At 42.3% G+C, this 24,050-nt stretch overlaps 1 protein-coding gene across 3 annotated transcripts in view; it reads right to left on the bottom strand.

Annotated features, from left to right (window-relative positions):
- Positions 1–359: 359 nt before the first annotated feature.
- The window catches only part of alpi.1 (alkaline phosphatase, intestinal, tandem duplicate 1), a 74,895-nt gene continuing 51,204 nt past the window's right edge, over positions 360–24,050 (bottom strand). For all 3 annotated transcript variants that reach the window (XM_079506236.1, XM_079506234.1, XM_079506235.1), the window contains exons 5-11: positions 16,576–16,748; positions 15,077–15,211; positions 8,937–9,012; positions 7,009–7,143; positions 6,484–6,675; positions 5,216–5,332; positions 360–2,832 (exon numbers count right to left, since the gene is read on the bottom strand). In XM_079506236.1, the coding sequence (XP_079362362.1) occupies positions 2,540–2,832; positions 5,216–5,332; positions 6,484–6,675; positions 7,009–7,143; positions 8,937–9,012; positions 15,077–15,211; positions 16,576–16,748 (1,121 nt within the window). In that variant the 3' untranslated portion in view covers positions 360–2,539. The remainder of the gene's footprint in view (positions 2,833–5,215; positions 5,333–6,483; positions 6,676–7,008; positions 7,144–8,936; positions 9,013–15,076; positions 15,212–16,575; positions 16,749–24,050) is intronic.

Here is a 24,050-nt window from a genome sequence, read left to right on the forward strand (position 1 = left end):
CTGATGAATCAAAGTCAAAGTCATTTTTCTGACATCAAATAAAATAAACTTAAAATAAATGAAAAATTAATGGAAAAATCACAGCCAGCCTCATTCAAATGTTCTTTTAAAGGGGCTGTGATTTTTCCATTATTTTCTTTATTTTATAATATTTTAATTTTTTTATAGTGAAATATCCCCAGTATAAATCCTCCAAAAAATGACAAAAGTACAGTAACAAAGTACTTTACACCACTTGCACACGTGCCTGCCTGCTCGCCTGTATGTGTGTGGCTGTGTGCGTACATGCATGCGTATGTTAGGCAGTTGATTTACTTCACATTTAAAAATGAACTGGACTCTGGGTCACAGAGGCAAAGTGATTGTTCAGTTTTTCTTTTTTTTAATTATTTTGTACATAACTAACACTTTGTAAAAACATGGTATAAAAATACATTAACAATATAACATCTGGTTAAAAAATACATTCATGTTTTCATGTATTCAAACAGATTACATGACAAGCGATACACAATCTTGAAGAAAAAAATACGTTTTGACATTTGGAAGCCATTGAGGTTTACTAAAACAAAAGCAACCTTGAAAGCCACACATCTTTGTCCTTGTCCTCTGTACACTTGGTGGTGAGGGGAGGTGTATGTGTTCCCCATGTCGTCTGCATGCCCGTGACATATTGTATAGCAGCACGGCGGCAATGGTTGTCATAGAGACCTGTCCTACATCCAGATCCCGTCCATAGCTAACCTGTGCCAAAACTGTCATGTGCCGCTTGAGAAGGACACTGAATCCCTCCTACCTGGTCACGCCATTAAACGTTGCCCTGGAAAACGGTGTCAGCCTGAATGTTTAGAGTGTAAAAGGTAAGTGTAGAGTAAATTGTAGCACAGTGTGATAGTTGGATACAACAGTGTATCATTCCAGCATTATTCCTAATGTTCATAGGACCGTACCTATATGTACCCAGGGCCCTATGTTCCCCAAGCTGTCAGGGACTATTATGTGCGATAACCTATTCCGTCCGCCATGGCTTGCCACGTGGACGGCGCACCCGTCGACATGCGAGGAGGCCATTAATTAGCTGCGCTCGATGCTACTCGTCTGGGGAACACGTCTCGCTGTCAAACACAGTGAAATCACAGTGATTCATGTTCCCAAATAGGACCCCGGGAACAAAGAACCCTGAATATTATAGCAATGACGACAACCATTTTGAAGAGTGCTGCTAGAAAACAATGTCGTCCTTATGTGTGTTTGTTTGTACCTCCAGGTGGTACAAACACCTCTGAAATCTCTCTCTACTCTGGTTGACCATGCATGAAACACGACATGGCGAAACCTCCGTACCTACATGCCAAGTGCCGGAGGGCACAGGGAGATCTAGGTATAGGCTGCAGAGCTTCAGTGGCTCGAGCGACCGGCGGTATTGAACTCAGAAGAGTTCTATGGCAGAATATGAAACTTTCTTTGGACTGGCCAGCTAAAAAAAGTGTGTCGGACGTAGTATGTACTGTATAGGCCTGTTAAATGGAACGGAACCCTAAAGCTGCACTATGTAACTTTAATCTTCTACCCCGGATTTGAACCCGGGGTGCTGAAATTTGTAGGCTACTGTTTTCTTTTAGTTGTATTTTCCTGTGTCTATAGGTGAGACCTGACCTTTGACATTATCTAAAAGTCTCAATTAAAAAGCAGGGAGACAAAATACATCTAGCCAATTGTATAAGTAATATTGAATTAACATTACCATATTACCATACAGATTGGACAACAGTACATTGTATTAATAAAAATCACACCCGTGTGAAGTGGGGCCGCTCATTGTCGTACATCATCAGAAACATATGACATAAATTAAACTTTGTGTAGGATAAAAATAGCCGATTTGCTCGTCCACATATGACGTCAATTCTCCTTTCAAGGGCTAGCGCCCCTAAAAAAATACTAAAATAGTTACATAGTGGAGCTTTAATTGGTATCCTTTGTAACACCTGTCTTTACCCTACTATATCAATATGTCAACATTGCTGCTCATCAGGTATATTGATGAGATACAACCAGAACCTGAATGGAGATAATTAAGTGCTTCAAAACCAGCCACCATGATGTGTGTTTGGGTCTGGGTTGTGTTTTCTCCTTTCTCCATTTAATCAGTTCTTCATGATGTGTGTTTGGGTCTGGGTTGTGTTTTCTCCTTCCATTTAATCAGTTCTTGAGATGAATGTGCATTGGAACCGTGCCCAGGGAAACACCCTGTGAAGTTCTTTGGAACTCAACTTGTGTGAGATGTACCATCTATTGGATAAAGCTTTTTTATATATAAATATTGTGTTGGTGTGGTTGTTTTGAAAATCTAGTGGAGTGCTTGTTTTTAACATGATGAATACCTGCGTCTGTGTGTGTGTGTGTGTGTGTGCGTGCATGTGTGCATGTGTGCTTTCTTTTTGCGTAGCGTATTTGTGTGTGCGACCACATACGGTACATGTCCATCTCATACACGCACGTGTTCTCGCGTGCATACAAGTCTACACTGTGTGTGTGGTCATCTCAACAGCAGCAGCCAGAGTAGACCGGTCAGACTCAGCAGCAGCGGCCCAGGGTGCACTGCGTGTGTCCTGGGAGCTCCGGAGGTGGTGGCCGGGTCATGCGGAGGGGGACAGTCCCTGTAGGGCTCCAGGCACGCTGCGTAGGCCATGACGTGAGCCACGTAGTGCTGCTCCTTCACGCCGTGGAACAGGTGGGCCATGGGACCCCGGGCGTAGATGGCCACGTCCTCCCCGCCGTGCGTCTCGGCGTCCAGGGGCACGGCCGCCTGCTGCATGTACTCCTCGTCGTCTGAGGTTCGTGAGAGAACGGAGATGTATTCGTCACATTTACAGCGAACAACCATTATGGTTGTGAAACCTCTTATCTCCATTATGTTTTTCCCCGTATATTACTTGATCATACTACGTGGAGCCAAACGATGCGTTTTGAGCTTGTAGATCTGCTACTTGTGCTACGTTTGAATTTGAGTCCTGAAAAGTAACAGTTTTGGACGTGTGGTTGTGTGGTTTCCACCCGACAGAGATGTTTTTCGACAGAGATGATATTTTTCATTCTGACACTTTTCCCCACTGGTTTAGAGGCGAGAAACAAGTGAAAAACACAATGATAAATCCATTTTGAAGAAATGCTCCACTGGCACATTTGGGATGTTTAGTCAATTATGTGACATTACCACTTATAACCGGCTGAGGAAACACAATTGTCCTGTCCTTTTCGGAACATGCAGCTGACAAAACCCAGAATTCACTGCAAAGAAATGGCTCTCAAGCAGTTACTGCACGTACTACGCTACAACTGTATAATCTGTGTTACTTCTGATTGCCTGACAGACCCATTTATTGATGATTACTATCAGTGATGAATGTTCAAAAACAGTGGAAATGAACAGAAGCTTGATCAGCCATACTGTCAAAACAGTAAGGTACGGTTTCTCTTCTGCCCAGAAAGTGATGGAACAAAGTCTGTGTGTCTGTATTGTATGGACTGCATGCTTCATAATGCAATGTCGTTAAAGACAGCTAAACTAATCACTAATGAAGTCCATCTTTTTTTATCAGTTCCACCGAGATCAGGGAACAGTTTGGCGACAGTTTACATTCACTGTGTTGACATACAGTAGCCTAATGCTTTTCCACGCCGTGATTAAAGTACTTCACTGAAGAATGGATCCTAATGCTTCCTCCAAGCCTCGTATTTCAGGCATAGCGTCTCTGTCGGGTGGTAACCTCATATGTACAAGACTGTTGCTTTTCACGATTCAACTAGAACAATAGCAAAAGTAGCAGATCTAAAAGCTACTTTTGAAACATCTGCGTGACGCTGAGTGATAGGGCATTCATTTACGTAAAAGGTTAGAATATGGAGATAAGCGTTTTTTCTGCCCAACAGCAACGATATAGAAAATAGTCTACATTCTATCTTATTAGACAGTACAATGGAGCAGGGGATTTATACAGAGAGACGACATGTCAGAACAGCACAGACGTCCCATCTGGATTCACATCCCTGACATGCATTGAGCCCGGCAGCTCTGGCAGCTATAGAACTCCAGGCCAAGGCTAATCCATCCACATACATGTGGGCCTGCAGAGAGGGGGTCCTTAACCAACATGTGGGCCAAGTGAGAGGGGATCCTTAACCGCTGCTCCACTGGGCATTAACTGAGGATTAACTGAGGAGGGCTTTAACCAAAACTTGGATTCAGTTTCTTATTTCTAAGACCAAAGCCTACAGTGGAAATGATGAGCCTCTCGTATACCAAGAGTTTGCTTCAACAATCTGTCTTGGCGTGCCAATTGGATGCAGTTTCCGCTTCTGGGACAATTATCTTGCTTTCATTGCATTAGTGTGTGGTTAGTGTTTCTCAGAAAAGAAAAAAAAAAGAAGTAAAAGGATGGAAGAAGCAGATTTTTCTGCGGTATAATCCAGCCCAGAGTGGATGTTATCTGCATCTGTATTTCAGAGACATAAAAATCGACTGTAAAATGAATGGTGTGGAACAGGAATGGGTATAAAAGGGGATGATCGATGTTCCACGCTTCCACAAAAGGAAAACAAAGGCGTTACATAAGTCAGGCAACGCATATACAAACAAAAGACGATGAATAGAACAGAAACAAAGTCAGCATGCCCCTCAATGCCCCTCATCATATTTTATCTGCGCTTTCCGAAGACTGATGCAGGAGTGAGTCATCCATAGACCGCATAGGGTGACTGGGTGAGGGACTGAGGGTCCACGTTGTCTATACACACACTCACCGCAGACTAAACGCAGGCACGTTAGCGGCACAGCTGAAAGACATTAGGTCGTCGCAGGGTATTTGGACAAAGCCAAGAGGGATAACTGTTACTGTGCATTTTTAAACGTGGCTTTTATCTCGCTGTGTACTGTACCTCACCGCTCTGTTGTGTTGCTGTTATGCCCTGATGAAAAACAAATGTGCACCTTTGATTTGAGGCCGTCGCGGGTCTGCCTGCCTGTCTGCCTGCCTGCCTGCCTGCCTGCCTGTCTGTCTGTCTGTCTGTCTTTCATTCTTTCAAAAACTAATTTCAACCATTTTACATAACTGTGTACATTTTTTAAAACTGTGACTTGACAATAAACCTGATTCTGATTATTGAATTCTTCCTTCCTTCCTTCCTTCCTTCCTTCCATTCCGGTCATACTCACAGTAGTCCACCATTGTAATGTTCCCTCTGGTTCCATTGACGTGCACATATCCGGGTCCGTTGGCATAGAGGATGCTGGTGAAAGGCAGTTTGTCATCTGCTCTCTTCGGCGACAGACCTGGATGATATGACAAACAAATGGTGGTTAAACGGAGCGACAACATATCGCACGGAAGAAATGAAAGGAAAGCAACAATAACAGGACATGATGGAATGTAAATCTGTTCCTTTCAACACCGTCTGTGTAGATTAGTTTAGTTGAGCTGCTAGTAAACTTAACCAGACTAAACCACACCAAACCATTATGGCTAAATAAGATGAGACCTCAAAATGCCCCTTTGGCTGAGTGTTAAACGCTTTCACTTTTATATTCTTGTGCTTTGTGTCAATGTTTCTCAACTGGCTTTTCCCAGAAGGACTTAAAGATAGGGTAAGATATATTTGTTAAGTCATTGCTTTGTTCAGTAACAGGAGTCTCCATGTCTCTCCAACTCTTTGGTATCCAGACCTGAAAATGCATTTTCTATTTACTAATTTCATCCAAACAGGAGAAGACAATTCACACAGACAGGATACAGGGGGGAAAGACACATTTGAAACTGTAACACTGTACAAAGCTGATATGGATACTAATTCGCTGGAATTGGCTACCCATCTGAAAAAAATAAAAAATAACTTTTGTTTGAACCAAAGCATGGTTGGCTTTTACAGCTTTTTTGTCCTGAACCCTTGTCACATTTACCATTGACAATGAAAGGAGAATACTGTACGTCATATGTGTCTGAACAAATCGGCTTTTAACACAAACATTAAAATCTATGTCATATGTAGACGAGCAAATCGGCTATTTTGTCCTAACAAACATTAAATGCCATTGACAATGAATGGAGAATTTACGTCATATGTGTCTGAGCAAATCGACATTATACGTCGTATGATGATGTACGATGATAAGAGCGCCCCTCACTGTGATTTTTTTCTTTCAGCCAGGAAAGCTTTACAGTAGAATAAGGTTGAATCTTCAACAAAAGTAGAACGTTCAGGCCTGGGCCATGGCTCAGTGGTCCAGGCACCTTGGCTGGTAATCCAGTCTGGCAGTGTGCCACGGGTTCGACTCCCGATCCCGACGGCCTTCACTGCATGTCTTCCCCCCCATCTCTCTCCCCATTTCCTGTCAGCCTACTGTCTGTCCCTCCATAAAATATATAAAATAAAGGCGAAAGCCACAAAAAAAAACAACTCAATGGTCAAATACTCTTGGATCCTTACCGAAGATAGGATTTCCTCGGGGGGTGTTCCCGCCAAATGTGAAGACATGGGAGTGGTCGGCGGTGACCACAGTGAGCGTGTCAGTTTCTTTGGTGAGCTGTGCGGCGCGCTGCACCGCCCGGTCAAACATCACGGTCTCCGTCAGTGCCAGCTTGGCGATGCCGTCGTGATGTCCGTGGTCGATTCTCCCTCGTAATGGAGAAGGAAATAAGGGCAGTGCATTAGCTAAACGTGTGCCTGACAACAGTGCTTGACAACAGTGTAATGGTTAAAAATACAAGTAATCAATGTCGATGTGGACTATGTCTGTGGCTACATCTAAAAAGAAAATGGGGTACTTTTAAATAGCTAAAGTTTGTCCATGAACATCGTGACCCATAGCCAATAAACAAGGGATGTGGCCTTCCCAAGTTCCTGTTTCCCTTTAAGAATATTAATAATAAAAAACTGTATTTTTAAATTGCTACATTGCTAACAGCAGACTTATTGTAGCGCTGGTGCTCGTGGTGGTGGTGGTATACTCATCTTCAACAAACAAGAAGAATCCTTTGGGGTTCTTGCTGAGGATGTGAATGGCCTTCTCCGTCATCTCCACGATGGACGGGTCGCGCGTGCCATTCCGGAAAACCTCAAACCTCATGTCCTTTGGCTCAAACAGGCCTGGAGGAGAGACGAGGGGGAACACAGGACCGAGTCAGGCTCATGCAGGGAAAAAGCCACAACGGAAAAAGAAAATTGCCAATAGCTTCTGACATTTAACAAGGGTTTGTTTTGTTTTATGTTCTACCCTCAAAGTAAATGTCATGTTATTCAAAATAAATGTGTACACAGGAAAGTGTCAGTCAACACCTTTTATCAGTTAAAAATATGTACTTAGTATTACAGTGTACAGTGGGTGCACTGGTACGTCCATTATGTTTTTGAAGGGTGACCATGCCATGTTGTGCGTTGTCTTGTCGTATGTTTGTCTTATGTTTTTGTTTCAAAACTTGATTCAGGTTATGCGGTTTGTAACTGTCAGTGTCACAACACCAACTTCGATATATATTGTGTTATGTTATTTGATTTACTGTATACCCTGAAATCTTGGGGGAAAAAAACTGTGGGAAAAAAAATGTACTTATTGTTTGATACGTGTTGGTGATACTTGCTGAAACAGTCTTGTGATGAAATGCAGCATAAATGAGCCTCAGGAGGTGTAATAGTAAGCTAATATAATATGAACAGCAATATTCAACGACCCAAATATCTTCAGCTGCTGTTCAAGTCATTGTGACAATGTAAAACTCATATACCGTAAGGAGCAATAATGTCAGATAACAATTTGTGAATTTACTGTATTATCACTGTATTACTATTATCTTCTTATCACTGATGAAAAAAAGAAAAAAAAGAAGGCGCTGTCAAAACTTCGGACAGTTTCTCCCATACTGTATGTGATAAGATAAGTATGCAAACACAGACTGATAGACACACACATAGACAGATACACGTGTACCGTACGTACGTACGTACGTACGTACGTACGTACGTACATGTGTATCTGTCGATCAGTCTTGGGCAGTTACTTATTACTATGCAATATGGTTCCCAAACCTTTTCATGTCAAGGACCCCCAAATTGACACTAATTAGCCTCGCGGACCCCCGTTTGAAAACATATGCCAGGGAACCCCTTAAGAGAAGATTTTTACCGCTCTAGCTAGTGCTTCTCAACCCGTTTAATTTCAAGGACCAGTGCCGTCAATGTTAATATTATTGAACTATAAGAGTGTACAAATGGAAGGTCCATTTGGTTCCATTTGTACACTCTCAGAGTTACAGACCCATAAGGGTCCATTTGGTTCCAAACTATCATTTAGCTGGGGACCCCCTGGTACTCCCTCAAGGACCCCTGGGGGTCCCCGGACCCCACTTTGGGAACCATTGCAATATATCACTGTAATATTATTAGCCATGATGGAAAGTAACGTAAATGTAGAAGTACATTTACTTAAGTACGGTTTTGAGGTATTTCTACTTTACTTGAGTATTTCCAATATCCAGTACTTTTGACTTCTACTCCACTAAATTTCAGAGGCAAATATTGTTTTTAGGCCAAGGAGTGTTTTTCGTGCAAAACTAATGCTTGGAATGGATTCAGAATCATGAAAACCCCCTAGTTTGACATATGTCACAATTGCATGATGCATGATGATGCAATTTGGGACATTTGCCCTATATTGGTTGTCTTTGGCGTGCTATACAAAAATGGCCATAACTTGTTTTCGCGATGTTTTCGGCAGAGCAGGCCTCTCATTCTGTAAAACGTACGGCATGACATCACAGGTCCTGTCCAATTTTGGGCCTGTGGCTCCGCAGCTATTACACTCTGGCTGGCACAAAACATTTTGTTATGGGTGTATAATGGCTGAAATGTTACTTTTAATTCTTCAGTATAGACACAGTACCAACCCATGAGCCTGTCCGTGTTCTTCGCGTTGATCTCATCAAACTGCTTCTTGTGCCAGACGTAGTGGGACCTTTTTTTCTGTAACACAAAGCAGAAGGACACAATGTAGCGATGGGACTTTTTTATTCTGAAAACCACCATTAAAGGAGAATTCAGCGCTAGCACTTTTCTTACCATAACCCAATGTTATTATATCCATTAACTGCCAAACCGACCCTCAAACCCACCATAGAGGAAAAGTAATCACACCCGTGTGAAGTGAGGGTGTGATTACTTATCTTTGCTCAGACATTTCTCCATTCATTGTCAATGGAATTTAATCTTTGTGTAGTACAAAAATAGCCGATATGCTCGTCCACATCTATCTCTATAAATGCACCAAGTCTCTGTGTGTACGTGTGTACGTCTGAAATCCACATAATATCTGGGTGGGGCATGCATTTCATTCCAAGTAGGCCAGTGCCCAACGGGCACCGCTGTAGAGGCTCCAATGGGCACCGTGCTGGTAACGTAAATTCTCCATTCATTGTCAATGAATGGAGTAAGACGAACATCTACACTAATAGCTGAATAAAAAAATAAATAAACATCTCTCGCGCTCCGTAGCTCTGAGAATGGAAGGTATAGGGATGTTTTGTTTTTTACTTTTCCACTCGTTATTGGTTAATGGATATGACATCAGATTACGCCGGAATTCTCCTGAGGCCCATTCAACAAATGCCTTCTAAATCAGTAGTTCTCACACTTTCACGATTTTTCAAAAATGGCAGATGTACAAGCTCGCAGCGCGGCACGAAGTGACGCGCTGTGAACTTGCATATCTGCAAATTTAAATACCCCTGGAAATTGGACATACTCAAGTAAAGTACAAATACCGAAGTACAGTACTTGAGTAAATGTAGGTGGAGTCATTGGTAAAATCAAGGTACTTGATGTTGGTTTCCGCAACTATATACAACACTTTATCAGGCCTGTGTGGCATGACACTTAAATAAAGTAATTAATTCATTGTACTTAGTTACTTTACAACACGGAATGGTTGCAGGCTTAGAGCTGGACCCCTGGTTGGTGCTATAGTCAGTGACTCAAGAATCAAGATGGTGTACTTGTCACTAGCCTATATACTTGCAAGTAGGGCGAGGCCTGCAAGACTATACCTAAACCTTATATGGTACTTTCTTGACTAAAGACCCTCATATAATTGGTCTCCCACCCCCCCCTGTTGCGACACATTGTGAGTCTGTGTTTGAAATGTTTGACAAATGTCCGTGGCTTCATGTGGTTAAATGCAGGGGACACATTTCCTCACAGGCATCAATAGACATATACAGGTCAGGCTTCTTGTTTACAAACATTACTGGGTGTGTGTGGGCATTCAGGGGGCATGGAACATGCTCTGTAATCTGTTGTGTGTGATTAGTCAATTTAAGCGGTTCCCAAACTGTAGTGTGTGCACCCCTTGTGGTCCGCGGGTGCCTTCTAGGGGGTAGGCGACATGAAAAGGCTAATGGTGGTGCCATAGTTTTATTTTAAATATATTAACATATTATGCCAATATGGCAACTTGGCAAGTAGAATATAGCCTATGCTGCATACCGGTATGCCATATTCAGGTTCATATATGTGCCTATTAGAGACTGACATTTTGTCGGGAGACTCGGGACTCCCGCGGGACACGTGATTCCCACGAGGGATTCCCGCGGGATGGGATTAATATTTTTAATTATCCCGTGATCGGGACGGGACGGGAATGAAAGTTAACGGGAGTGTGCAGGAGCGTGAATGACGTTGGTCGCGCTGCCAAGTTCCAAACAAAAGAACAGAAGCACCCATTTTTGTTGTAGTCATCTTTCTGTGAGCCAACACTCTTGACTTGCTGACACAGGTCAAAAGAACTACATAGTTACCCATAATCCAGCAGTGCTAGTGCTGCCTTCCACAACACAAAAAACTCCTCCATGCAATCCAGTCGGGCTGGACGTCTTTTACAGTTTTATATGAAGACATCGCAATGCGGCCGTGTATGATTCTGCATCGCGCCGGTGCTGTGATTTAATCGATTATTTATAGCCAGATCATCCTGATGCATTTGTTTCCCCTGGCAGTGGCAACGTTGCAACTTTCAATTGTGATGCTACGTTAGCTACATGCTAATTCAATGGCATTTGTATTGCTGGTACCCCCAAATTATATTGTAAAATCAATCAAGTTAATTTAACTCCGAGTGTACAAATGGAACAACATTTGGTTCCATTTGTACACTCCCATAACATAATTTGTTAGACCCATAAGGGTCCATTTGGTTCCAAACTATTATTTAGCTGGGGACCCCCTGGAACTCTCTCAAGGACCCCTGGGAACCACTGCCATACACATAGACTTGTACACTGAATAAATATTCATATAGAGTTAAATTAACACTGAGGGTTTGTTTTATCTTAATTGACAAAGCACTTGTTAACTGTTAAGCTTTAAGTTCTGTTCAGGGAAAAACAGTGTCATACTGTAGGACTTAAATTAAGTGTCGGAACTGTATTTGGTAGTCAAAGTTAAATCCAACACTTTATTTATTTTAATTTTATTGGTAGGATATCTGTCTTGAGAAGCCAGAAGTGATAGATAGATAGGCCTAGATGGATAGATGGATAGATGGATCGATCGATCAATTGCCTAATGACAAAAAAAAAAAAACAGGAGCGGGATGGGAGCGGGAGTAATTTCGAGTGGGAGCGGGATGGGATCAGGAGTCATTCTACAGGAGTGGGACAGGATGGGATTTTTTCTGTGGGAGTGGGACAGGACAGGAGTGAAAATCCACTCCCGTGTCAGTCTCTAGTGCCTATACAGTATGTGGATAAATAGGACATGTATGTCTCTATATAGCTTATGCAATTTATATTTCATTTGAGAAAATGTTTACAACAACGAGTGGACCATCTTGCTTACAGTACATTTTCTGTTTACTCCATTGTCTCTGTTTACCCTGCATGCTGCCTTTAGACCTGAGGCCGAATGTCTTTTTTTTTTGGCTTTCGCCTTTATTTTACATTTTTTATAAAGGGACAGACAGTAGGCTGACAGGAAATGGGGGAGTGACATGCAGTAAAGGCTGTCGGGATCGGGAGTCGAGCCCGCAGCACACTGCCAGACCGGACTACTGGCCAATGTGCCTGGACCGCTGAGCCACAGCCCAGGCCAAGCCAAATGTCTTCTAAAACAGTTTTTTGCTAAACCGGTTTCTATGTCAGTGGTGCTCAACTTTTTTCATGTCAAGGACCCCCATAATTATCTGCATTTGGCCACGGACCCCCATCTGAAAATATGTTTTTCCAGGGTGCCCCCCCCCTCAGAAGCAAATATTTGAGTTAAAAACGTTGAACGTTGAACTCTGAATGAATATATTTAAAAATGTGTGCCACATTTTCACGATTTAAAAAAATATATAACATAATGCTTACAACACCAAAAGGGGTTACCGTCCTGAATGGGTTAAGACAAACATTAAAATTCCATAGACTTGGCTGCCACGTGACATGACGTCACTAGTGAAAGCCAGACGTCACGTTGGTGAGGCTAACGCCTCTCAAAAAGACAAAGTAAAATATTCTCTTCCCAAAGACGATCATGTCTGTAACATTCTAGCGCTGACATCATTAACTGACCTTACCGGGTACAGGCGTCATTGTACAATGTACCCATTGAAAACGGGTAGCTGGAACACATGCGTCACCTTTTGCCCATATATGGAGATCCTCCAACTCCATGCAGTGACCACAATACCCAAATATGTAGGCCTACACCTGCATCACATGCAATGTCACACATAGGGGAGGGTATAAATTGGCTGATGAACAGATAGATTCTGTCATTCTCAGTTTGTGTTCAGGCTTGTATTTTGACTATCGTAAGAAATGGCTGCTAACATTCAAGCAATGCACGACCCCGTGATGTCCGACCTTTATTGGGAGATGTCGAAAAAACAGAGGAAGTTTGTGATCCTGCGTTGGGATAACGATGCCGGAAGAATGACTACTGACAAGGAGGTCTGGGTGACCACCGAGACCCCTCAAGACTACTTCCAAATGTTTTTAAAAGAGCTGCCAAAAGATCATTGCCGCCTCGCTCTGTATGACGCAAGCTATGAGTTTATAAACTCCAAAGGCTTTCTGAGGAAGGAAAAGGAGGTTGTCCCCATCTTCTGGACTCCCCAAGTTGGCCAAGGAAAGGACGAGGCGGTTCGTTATGATAAATACTTTAAAGCGAATTTCTCCAAAACAACACTTGTCTCCGCTTGCAAGCTCAGATCGAAAGACGAGAACGCAAATCTGTACGAATTCGCTAAACATCTACGCATCGCCGCGAGAGAAGGATGCTCTGTGGAAGGGATATCCAAAGAGGATATGCTTGGGGGGATGGATAAGGTGATAGCCTTACTAAACTAAAATCCAGAACCTCATAATTCTACTTCTCGCACATTTATGAAGAAGAGGGGCAGCGGTAACCTATATGGCAGAGGAGAGTTTGTGTTGTGGCTGAAACATTCCCGGTTTGATTCCCCGGCCGGGCAGGAAGAAGACTCTACTGCGTGGGGAAGTGAATGACCGACACTCACACCTCCCTCAACACCGTTGAAGTGCCCTTGAGCAAGGCAGTGAAACCCCCCCAAAACCGCTCCACTGGAGCTGCTCAGTGTCCGACAGTGTGACGCAGGATGTCGCTGAAAAAGAGAATACATGGCTCACCTGGATCAAACGAATAATACACATTCAACACTCCGAGCACTGCAAACCTAAATACCTGTTGTAACTGTATGAAGAACAAGGTTTTGTTCTCTGGGGTTCCATTTTGAATGACTGCAGAAGAAGAAGATATCAGGGGAAATGTATATTCACCATCCTACACTAAACTTCATTTGAAGTATTTTTTTTTCTTTTTTTTCCGGGGCCAAAAGGGTTTGTCAGTGTGAACGGGGATAACCAAGGAAGCAGCGCCAGTGCGTCTGTGTGCGTTATTATTACGCCCCCAATTCCCATCAAAGTCAATGCCAAAATGGCCTGGGCCATGGCTCAGCGGTCCAGGCACCTTGGCTGGTAATCCAGTCTGGTGTGTGCCGCGGGTTCGACTCCCGATCCCGACGGCCTTTACTGCATGTCTTCCCCCCATCTCTCTCCCCATTTCCTGTCAGCCTACTGTACTGTCTGTCCCTCCATAAAATATATAAAATTGAGGCGAAAGCCACAAAAAAACATTAAAAAAAATGAAGAAATGAAAAGTCAATGGCAAAATAAATTCATCATGTGAGCCACTACATCATCATCAAACATCGTCATCTATACGCCATCATCAAATACTTGATAGTGGGTGGAGCAGATCAGAGCTGTGTGACGTCATGTTATCATGAGAGAATAAGGCTATACGTATCTATACGTAACTATACGTCACCCTGTCTGAATGACCCTCGCTGGCTAGAGAGACGCATACAACATGGCAGGAACCCAAAGTAAAAAAATAATAAAAAATATATATCTGTTTCAGAAAAAAATATTTATCTCGGATTGTTTTCCCAGACTGTGTTTTTGGTCAAAACCAGCTTTTATCCACGGCCCTAATGAACCAATGGTCGCGGTTGATATATATACATATACAATGTATTTTTAAACGTGAAAAACAGACGTTCCTCGGACACATCGCATGTGCAGTAGCTCGTCAAAAAAAACGGAAAAACAAAAACAAAACTGGCACTCAAAAATTATATTTTGTACATCTATAGCAGTGAATCTCAACCGTTTTCATTTCAAGGACCAGCTGCAGTTTAATTTGCATGAGGCCACCATTTTGATCTCTGGGACATCCAATCTGCACCGTAGTTTCATCAGGGTTCAATTAACTCTGAGAGTGTATACAAATGGAACGGGCCCATTTGGTTCTACTTGTACACTCTCCAAGTGACAGACACATGTGGGTCAATTTGGTTCCAAACTATCGATTTGACTGCATGGGGACTCGCATGTTTGTGGATCCCTCTCAAGGACCCCTGGGGATCCCAGGATGCCACTGCGTTGTGTGCCCTAGCTGCATTCAAACCCATCCACCGGTCTATACAGTAATAACGGAACTTTGCAATAATGAATGTTGCTCTTACCGGTTTGGCCCTCAGCCACACGTCAATCAGGTTCTTCTTGTCTTTGCGATCCCCCTTGCGGGAGTTAGAGGTGGGGTACTCGGGGTCCGGTGTGCCCTTGGGGGTCATGTACATCCGTCCTCCTCCCAGAATCACCTTTTAGGGAGACCCCAAATGTAATTACTGTAGCAGCGCGGCACAGAAATATGTTTGTCTTTGTGCAGAAACATGGAAGCAAAAAAAAAGAGAAACAGTGTGAAAGGGGCCACCCACACTAGTGCTGTTTCCTAAACAATTAACACAATATGCAATAGGATGATGTTTAAGTGATATTGTTCCTGATTAGTTTGACTAATAAGTAATAAGAGTAAGACAGCTGCATTCCCTTTGAGAGCCACAAATGTTTCAGGTCTGACTATGTACAGTGTTCGGCATCCTGGCAAAGGAATGCATGGTTTCTCACTTTGCCTAGAAATACAGAATATGTATTTACTATTTTAGTATTAAAAAAATCACACCCGTGTGAACTGAGTGGTGTAAGGTCTTATATAGACTGATCAGCTGTGGTCTGACGTAATGTCTGATGTAATGAAATCACACCCGTGTGAACTGGGTGACCATAGCAACCGTGCTAATTTTTTGAGCACAGACAGACTAACAAAGCCAGTTGTAGGAGTGGTTTACACCACTCAAAAAATACAGTAGCCTACAGTATAATAGCTCACCAGGACAACACTTAACTGGGTGGTTCTCCAAATACTGTATAAGTGGATAACATGTGGATTAGATATGACCGTCACAGGCACTAAAGAAATAACCATTAAGACCTTCTACAAAATGTCTTCTAAATCAGTTTTATGAAAAACGTATGTTTCTATATCAGTGGTGCTGAAAATGTATCATGTCAAGGAACCCAAAATTATTTATTTGGCCGCAGACACTCCATTGAAAAATATTCTGTCCCAGCGATCCCCAGAAGCAAATATTTTAATTCAAAATGTTCCCTTTAATTAAAGAATAATACATATTCAAAGATTTGCACAAATGTTCAAGATTTCTAAAAAATAGCAGATATACAAGCTTGTAGCGTGACACCATATGACCTTCAATATCTGCAATTTCTGAATAGCCAAAGTATAAAATAATGCTTTGTAGCTAAAAAAATAAAATAATCGAAAATGACTTGGTTAGACATACTAACAATCCGACACCGTCTCTCCCGACATGCGCTGCCGGTTACAACTAACCTGTGCTGTGTGGGTTAAAACTCACCCATGCCTCCCGACATGCATGGCAGGTTACAACTAACCCGTGGGTGGTGGGTTAAAACTAACCCGTGGCTTCCTGTGAGGATAGGTTTATAGGGTTGGGTTTTGGGAAGGGTGTCAGACTATAATGTCGGACTGTTAGTATGTCGGACCAAACACATGCACCCGTTTGCTTCCTGGAGGGAGAGACCAGACACCACATTTCTGGTTTTGGGTCTTGAGTATGAAACGTGTTGTGGTCTATATACGTACGTCGATGTCGACGTTGGTGACCATCTGGGTGGCGATGTCCACACAGCCCTGCTGGCGGGCGCTGGAGGGCAGGTCTGCGTCGCTGTACCAGCTCCTGCTGACCGAGTGGGCGTAGGCCGCGGCCGGGGAGGCGTGCTGGACGCGCGTGGTGGTCACGATGCCCACAGATTTACCTGAAGAGCACGCACGCGCACACACACACACACACACACACACACACACTTGTGTTAATTATTTCCTAAACAATTAACACAATTATGATTTTAATTTTAGTAGCCTAATATCATTCCTGCTGTTCTACTGCCAACCAGGCGAAGAATTCCCAGATTGAGGCTTTAACCTGTTAAAGCCTCAATGCTGTTATGAAATATCTTAGGCCATTATTAGCATTTTATGGAAGATGCTGCTTCCGAACATATTGCTAGTTTTACCATTTCAAATGCTCTAATCTTAAAATAATGGCCACTAATAGCCGATCTACAAGCTCTCAATGTGTCGCTCTGTGAAGGATTGAGAGCTTGTAGATCGGCTTCTTTGGTTTCTATTGAATCCAAATGACTGAAATCAGTTGTGATCATTTGAATCCACACGCACACACACAAGGTGCCAGGTGCCAGCCAACGGATTATAAAGATTAAAGAATATATAAAGATTAAGAATAAAGGAGTGTAGCTAACACTCTTGTAGCTGCCAATGCCAATAGTTTATTATGGACAAAGAGACTGGAAACACGGCAACGTTTTGGACAGACTTTCATTGGCATGAACTTTACCTCCTAACTGCTGATCATTAAATTACGAGGAATTTCTTGGCCGTTCACTACCAAGTTTATTGCCTTATTATTCCCAGTCAGTTTAACAGGTGAATGAGATAGGAGCGGTCCATATAAGATGGTAATCAAGTATACTGACAGTGCCAGACTCCTGCCACACCACAAAATGTGATTGATGTTAACGACCTAGTGAAATGGAAAAATACGGGCAATACTGAAACGGAGCGCTGTGTGATCAGAACATCACTTCAGTCAGGACAACTCAAGAATGGATGGAATATACTGTATATTTATTGAATATAAGATGAGCAATATATTTATTATGGTTTGGCGATGTATTGGATCTGCTTTTTAGGTACTCAGATCAAGCGCATCAGTCCCGACCATAGGGACTCTGAATCCCCATACCTAAACAGTAGATCCAAAACGACAGGTGGTAGCTGGGGTGGAGGTGGGTGAGCAGCAGGTTTGTATACAGCAGCGCGCTGATACAGCAGCAGCAAGAAAGGAAGCAGGAGGAGGAATGCAAACCTCCGGTTAAAGTAGCCGGTATGAAGATGGAGTGAGTGTGTGATTGGTTGAGTGAATCATGTGAATGAGAGCGTGATGCTGAGGCGGCCCAATTAACGGCCGGCAGCGACTGCACTGAGGTTCCCTGACTGAACTTGCTCTGCGCATGTCTACGACAGGCACAAATGCTCATATCCCTCCAGGGTATGGGACGTTGCTCAGCTGCATGCAACGCGTGCGTTGAGTTTGCTTGTTGACATATGTCACAGAGACCCGTGGCTTATTTCTAACCTATAATGTTTTCAGATACATATTTTAGCGTGCTGATTACGTTTAAAATGAGTAATACACTATCTGGATGTCATCTTGTAATGAGATTAAAAACTGAGTAGCATACATCAGAATGTATGTAGAATGTAATCAGAAACAGCTGTTTGGAATCAAACTGGTAAATGAAATCAAACTTAATTTGTATTCTTGCAGGAATCGACACGTCATCACGATTTAGTTCAGAGGAAATAATTCAAATTAGATTTTATGGACTTTTGATAAATACACAAAAATGGAAATTTCCGCATTTCTTTGGCATCCATTGTTAGGTATGCCCATATGATGACCACGGGGCACGTATATGGTCTAAAAGTGTGAAAAACGTATTTTTCATTTCACTATAGGTCTTTAAGAGATGTGAATTTGGCAACTGGGGACTATTTCTGTACTGGATTTGTTTTCTTTTAGGCAGTGGATATTGAGTGGTCAGTACTGCATTCTACACCCACATTATTTCAGCATGCAGCATGTTCAGATTAGGTTATTATATGGTTAAACACTATTTCTCTGTCCAGCTCAGTAGTTCAGTCAGATATACTCGAGAGGGGTTTCATGCTGTGCTCAAGGGCGCATAGTCGCATACATATACTCAAAGGGGTTAATATGCTGCATTACTATGTGGGTGTATTCAGTGTGTGCAAGACCCACATGTCATTCACTGATGTGGCAGTCAGCTGACCAATTGGGCGGGGGTATTTAAGCTCACTAGGCTGCATCCAAGAGGCCAATAGCAAGAGGGACCAACTTTGCATTACTTCCTGTATCTGCGTGAAGGGGGTGGACACATAGATATTTAAAAAATAGATGCCTCATTGGCTGCTGCAGTTCGTTGGAGCCATGTGTGTTGACGCGAGGGCGGAAGAATTTACACTGGTACGCCGGAAGAGTGGACAGCACACTACGTCACGCTGCCACTCAAGTGACTACTGGCCAATCACAGCGCATCTTTTCCGGGACTTATCAGATCCGAACATGCGCTGTGACGCACACTCATGCCTCCGCGGTGCTTTGCAAGGAATCTCTGGATTTTTTTGCCCTCCCTTGAGCACATACGCTATGGGTGGACACATTATTAGGAAGAATGTTGGAGTCTATTCATTTCCAACTAATATTACTGTGTACATAATAGATATTAGTCTGGAACGTCGGTGTGGAAGATTTTGTTTCAATGAGTATGGTATTTTAAGTACATTCTGATACAAATACTTTTGTACTTTTACTTTTTAGTACGTTTCCGGACTGCAATGTAGAGTATTTCTACATTGCAGTATACCGATACTGTTATTTAAGTAAGATGTATGAGTACTTTTTCCACCACTGGTAATAATTAAGCATTATACAATGATTTGCTGAGCTGCATATGAAGCGTGCTGCGTGTCATAAATTGCTCTATAAACACATAACCTTGGAGCACATAACATCATATTACTGACCAAACTAATTGTTTCAAAAGGTCACATTTTGTTGTGAATTTACACAAAAAAAAGCTCCTGGTAACATTTATGGGAGAAATGGCTGATTTTTACTACTTTCCTGGCCGGACAGAGATTGTTAAGCTCCATGTCTTTAACCACCCAATATTGAACTAATGCTACACTCCTGCCAGGCTTCTATGTCTCATGTTTCAAACATTATTTTATCCAGTCCAGTGATACTGGCCTCCTGGAGGTCCCCAATACCATGCTCCAAACCTGGGGCGACAAGGCCTTCTCTGTGGCTGCCCCCTCCCTCTGGAACGCACTCCCCAAACATATCAGAGACGCCCCCTCCCTCCCTCCCTTCAAAACCACCCTGAAAACCCACCTGTTCAGAATCGCCTATCCGGGTTGACTTTGATTTCAACTATCGTTTTTTTTCCTAATTTCCTAGTAAAGTTGTTTTTCTTCTCCTCTCCCCTGGCCCCACACATGTAAAGCGTCTTCGAGGTATATAAAAGTACAATATAAATATTATTCTTCTTTTAATGGAGTTGGTACATCTGAAGTTCAGGAAGGAAAGAGCAAGCCTGCAGATACTCATGACAAGTCCAGCCTCATGTCAATCAATGTGCATTTAAACCAAACCTTGTGTACCTGTAAAACTGAAAACTGAAATATAATGACCCTAACCATAACCAGCCGCTGGCCTAGTGGTCCAGGCACATGCCACATATAGTCTCTGGCCTGATAGCATGTTGCGTGTTCGAGTCCCGTTCATGACGACCGTTGCTGCATGTCTCCCCCCTGTCTCTCTTTCCTGTCATTCTTTTTTTTTTTTTTATGTTTTTTTTGTGGCTTTCGCCTTTATTTTTTATATTTTTTATGGAGGGACAGACAGTAGGCTGACAGGAAATGGGGAGAGAGATGAGGGAAGACATGCAGTAAAGGCCGTCAGGATCGGGAGTCAAACCCGCGGCACACTGCCAGACTGGATTACCAGCCAAGGTGCCTGGACCACTGAGCCATGGCCCAGGCCTCTTTCCTGTCATTCTTCATCAATGAATGCCGAAAAGCAAAAAAGTCCTAATAGTAACAAATATTCTCTCCAGTTTTTCTTGTGACACGTACTGTATCTTTGGGGGAAAGATTTCCATATGTACGTACCGTAATATGACATGAACGTAAGGTTATGTAAACTAACAATGTAATTCAAGGGGTGCCGTGGAAGAAAAGGTTAATTACAGGGGTGATTTAATTGAGTTTGATTGACAGTTATATTGTGTATGAGTCCTATGCTATATGACAGATGTCAGCGTAACCATTCGATGGGCTACAAGATACGCAATATACCAAGACACCCATGTACCTGTCAAAATACTTCCAAAACGTCAACACCGGCCACAACCACAACACCAGTGGGAGCTCTACTAATCCCAGATTAGTAGAGACAACCCAGATTTGGCTCAAACAAGGGGTTAAATTAATTCTCCTCCTATGCCACAAAAATGTGGAATCCCTACTCTCCTTTAAAACCGCTCTCAAAGAGCACTCACAGGTGGCTGCAATTGGAAACTGGCCCCAGTAAAAAGTCAAAGCATATTACACCCGCCATATGACTCTAGAATAGAATATATTATTGGCATTGCTTCTACTTAAAGTTTGAGTTTAAGGTTTTAATATAAATGTGTGGTTAAAAGAATGGTGCTGTGGAATAAGTGGTCATAGTGAGAGTGTAATACGCATTTTAAATGCTGCCCCACCATGAGAGACATCTCAAGTTTTAAGGCCCTTGTGTGTAGTTAAGTGTGCCCCTCATGCTCTGTGTGGGTATACTGTACCACCACGCTGCTAAACTTAACTCAACCTTTTCTGTCTGAATGTACAGTACTGCTTTTCTTTCCTCCATGGTACTGACCTATGATAGAATCTTCTTTATTGGCGAGTTAAATGGTGCGTTTATACAGTATGGCGCCTAATTTATCCATGGTGATTTACATAGATTCTGCATTCTACATTCACAGACAGAGGAAACCATGCAAGGCACCAACCTGCTCATGGGAAGCAATTAGGGTTTCAGAGTCTTGCTTCCACACTAACTGGGGGAGCCCGAGATCGAACTGGTAACCTTCCGGTTCCCACGCTTTTTTTTTTTTAATCGCGCAGCCTTTTGACCCGAAACATTCTGAGTCAACACTAATTAGACTTAATGTCTTCATAATATGGTGTTATTATCTGTTCCCTAAACCAGGCTGATGTGTGTATGATCACTCGTGCATTTTATCCCATTGGGATTTCCAACGTTACCGTGTTACAATTTAGGCATTTTTAGCAGACGTTCTTAATCCAGAGTGACATACAGTACAGCAAGGTCAACATTAGGTACATCAACTGCATCGAAATAGTAATCTAGGATAGGTAATCCAAGAAACATCAGTGACAGAATACCTACCGTATCTAATTTGTATATTTAAATTATACATACTGGACATGACATGCTATTTTAATTACATTAGAGTCTGAAGAGGTGGGTGTTCAGATTATGGCGGAAGATTGGGAGTCTGCAGTTCTAATTGCAATGGGGAGTTCATTCCACAGTTTGGGAGCCAGAAGGGAGAAGAGTCTGGGACTTGTGGAGCGTAAATTGTCCTGGATGTTTTAACGAACATTCTGCCTCGCAATTGATCAGACTCACATAGTGCACTCTTACATAAAGCGCGCACGCACACACACACACACACACACACACACACACACACACACACACACACACACACACACACACACACACACACACACACACACACACACACACACACACACACACACACACACACACACACACACACACACACACACACACACACACACACACACACACACACACACACACACACACACACACACACACACACACACACACACACACACACACACACACACACACACACACACACACACACACACACACACACACACACACACACACACACACACACACACACACACAGCATGATCAGCTTCTCTGTTCTACCAGAGCGCAGCCAACTGGGTTGCTAGGCTTGTGATTTTCTTGGGACATTTGTGTGTCGTATAGTGGCTACATCTGTCACAGTCATTAAACAATTGAGTACCACAGACGAATAACAGTCTAAGTCCACACTATTGATCCATAATATATAAATGATAGATAAGGGTTCAGGACAACGAGGCCTTTTCATGGAGGGGTCAGTCTATAAACATTCAGTAGCATGTAACTATGTAATGTACTTTTTTTTCTTTCTTCAGTATTTACAATGTTCAAATTTTCAATTACTTCTACCCTACTACATCTCTGAGACAAATATTGTACTGTTTTACTCCACTACAATTATTAGTTACTTTGTAACCACTGAAGCCCTATACTACATGTATTATTTATATAGCTCACTATTTTCAATAGATTATTATTTTTTTTTCTTCTTTTTTTCATTTTTAAAACATGGGATATTCTAAATAATGACTACGTTTACAATTATTGGTAATTTAAGTATAGTTTGATGATGATACTTTTGTACTTTTACTCAAGTAAATGTTGAATAGTGAACTTTTATTAATTTCACATTATGTATGGATTAAGTAAAAATAATCCACTGGTTAGGGTTTATAATGGACGTAAGAAGTCTTCCAGGGAAGAATGCCTTAACGGAGGCACTTCACCCATTTCCAACCTGGTCTTCGTATAGCTGGTCCTCACTAATGCTCATTAGAAGTAGCATTACACATTCTGTCTCCTCACTGCGTGCCTCAGAGGAGGGCATCGGTAGGCAGGTTTTAGTCATTTCTAACAGGATTTCAAATTTAGTTTTCCTAATTGATGCAAGAACTGTGGCTTCGGTGTGCTTTAAAGTAAGAGAATGTCTGTAGTTTCTATTAGCGAAATCCCCTTTGAGGACCCCAGCCGCGCGAGTAGACGGAAATTATGCCATCCTATAATGAGCATTAGTGAGGACTAGTATCAATTAGACTATGTTGAAAATGGTTCAATGTCCTCGTTTAAGTTCTTATCCTTTTTTACTAGCAAGGTTGAAGGTATCAGATGGTTCAGATCTATGATCGATGTTGATTCATGAATTAATTAAACTTAGTAGAAACAAACCTGGAGTGACAGGGCCTTCTCTGTGGCCACCCACCCCATACCTATGGAACTCACATCAAAACTGCCCTCGTCACGTTTAAAACCACACTCAAAACCCACCTTTTCAGACTCTCATTCCCCACCTAATCCTAATCCTCCCTTAGTTCCGTAGTTATTAACCTTTTAATTTAGTTTCTGTTTTGTAAAGCAACTTCATGAGTACTTAGTAGTGTTCATTTGGACGGCACATTTTTATTTCGTTTTTTTAGTCATAGTCTTTTGAATACATTTTCATAATTTTGATTTCATCATATTGTAGTCTGAAATGATT

The sequence above is a fragment of the Electrona antarctica genome, assembly GCF_951216825.1.
Source record: "Electrona antarctica genome assembly, chromosome: 7".
In the NCBI taxonomy this organism is placed as follows: domain Eukaryota; kingdom Metazoa; phylum Chordata; class Actinopteri; order Myctophiformes; family Myctophidae; genus Electrona; species Electrona antarctica.